Source organism: Anarrhichthys ocellatus, unplaced genomic scaffold, assembly GCF_004355925.1.
Source record: "Anarrhichthys ocellatus isolate YVR2014 unplaced genomic scaffold, GSC_Weel_1.0 scaffold3610, whole genome shotgun sequence".
Classification (NCBI taxonomy): domain Eukaryota; kingdom Metazoa; phylum Chordata; class Actinopteri; order Perciformes; family Anarhichadidae; genus Anarrhichthys; species Anarrhichthys ocellatus.
In genome coordinates, this window is record NW_022283584.1 from 3,735 (window position 1) to 5,592 (window position 1,858).

Below are 1,858 nucleotides of genomic sequence, written 5' to 3' on the forward strand. Positions count from 1 at the left end.
AGAGACAGGTGAGAGACAGAGACAGGTGAGAGAGAGAGACACTGTTTTTGTTGTTATCACACTTTGAATTTTAGCGTTACGGACCAACTGCACCAGGCTCTCCAGGAAGTCTTTGCTCAGCAGTCTGACCACAGACATCAGAGACCACCCAAACGAGTCAAAGCTGGTGTAGCCGTTGTTTGGGTTGTTTCCCACCTTCAGACAGGTGTAGCCCTCCGGACAGCGCCTGAACACATCATCACCTTCATCGTCATCTTCATCATCACCTTCATCATCACCTTCATCATCACCTTCATCATCACCTTCATCATCTCCATCATCAGGTCTCATGTTATTAAGTGTCTGTGTTGTGAACGAACCCAGAATCAGAGCTGTTTCCACACACCAGAGCGTCGCGCTGACCGGGCAGGAAGTAATAGTTCACTGCCAGAGAGACGAAGGGCAAGAGCTGAAATACAGGGATCAACACTGTACATCTAAATATCATCATCATCTTCATCATCTTCATCATACCAGGGTCTGTAGTCATATCGTGGAAAGTGATATTAGAATCAGGCCAAATGACACATTTGCTCTTGAGATCTCCCATGAAGAGCAGCAGACCAGTCACAGCCAAGACGCTGAGGACGAGCACCGTCAGAACGAGGACGCTAGCGAGTCCCTTCAGTGATTGGACGAGAGCTCCGACCGTGGTCTTCAGACCTGAGAGGGGGCGGGGCGAAAGACTGACTCACGACATCATCATTCATGAAAACAGCCTTTAAAAGAGGAATGAGTAACATCTGACCTCATGCTCAACAGAACTAGGGGGCAGCAATCCACCTCTAACTCATTCTACACTAGAGTCCATCTAAATACAGTCATCGGTTATTAATAAAGCCAACTACGAACTAACAGCAGGACAAGAATGCATAAGATCCAACCAAACAGCTGAAACTCTGACTGCTGGTCAGAATAATACTGCCATCTTATGGAGACCCCCTCAACGTGTTGGCCGGTTAGGGAAGGGGGGGGGGGGGGGGGGGGGCTTTGTGTTGGACGTGATTGACTACGTGTTCGTCCTCTCATGTGAAACTAAAGACTGCAGTGACTCACTATTACCTCTACAGGTACATTTTACAATATTATGCTGGTTAGCATCACTTCAGTAGATATCTGTCTTTGACATAACGTCAATACTGTGATGTTTGTTTTATGTTTTAAACTAAAATTCAGGCCATATGTTACATAATGCACCTTTGATGCATGTGTGTGACACACAAACAGACACACACTAACCTGGGATGACTGTGATGATCTTTAGGACTAGAGGAACTGTCCTCAGCACAGAAACTTTGCCAAGGTCTACAAACCCCGCCACGAATCTGAAATACATCATCATCATCATCATCACCATCTTCACCATCATCATCATCATCATCACCATCTTCACCATCATCATCATCATCTTCATCATCATCATCATCATCATCATCATCATCATCATCATCTTCATCATCATCTTCACCATCATCACCATCTTCACCATCATCATCATCATCATCATCATCATCACCATCTTCACCATCATCATCATCATCATCATCATCATCATCATCTTCATCATCATCATCATCATCATCATCATCATCATCATCTTCATCATCATCATCATCATCTTCACCATCATCATCATCATCATCAGTGTTGTTTTAATGGATAAAACAAGATCTGGCTGAGGGACAACTGTTGAAAACTATCCCACAGCTACAAAGAGATGCACGACGACTACAAAGAGATGCACGACGACCACAAAGAGATGCACGACGACCACAAAGAGATGCACGACGACTACAAAGAGATACACGACGACTACAAA

At 44.6% G+C, this 1,858-nt stretch overlaps 1 protein-coding gene across 1 annotated transcript in view; it reads right to left on the reverse strand.

Moving 5' to 3' along the window:
• Nucleotides 1-1,434, reverse strand: part of LOC116379036 (sodium channel protein type 2 subunit alpha-like) — a 5,161-nt gene extending 3,727 nt beyond the window's left edge. Inside the window, exons 1-4 of the mRNA XM_031840954.1 lie at nt 1,279-1,434; nt 514-702; nt 360-423; nt 85-226 (exon numbers count right to left, since the gene is read on the reverse strand). Coding sequence (XP_031696814.1) covers nt 85-226; nt 360-423; nt 514-702; nt 1,279-1,426 — 543 coding nt within the window. The 5' untranslated portion in view covers nt 1,427-1,434. The remainder of the gene's footprint in view (nt 1-84; nt 227-359; nt 424-513; nt 703-1,278) is intronic.
• Nucleotides 1,435-1,858: the final 424 nt, after the last annotated feature.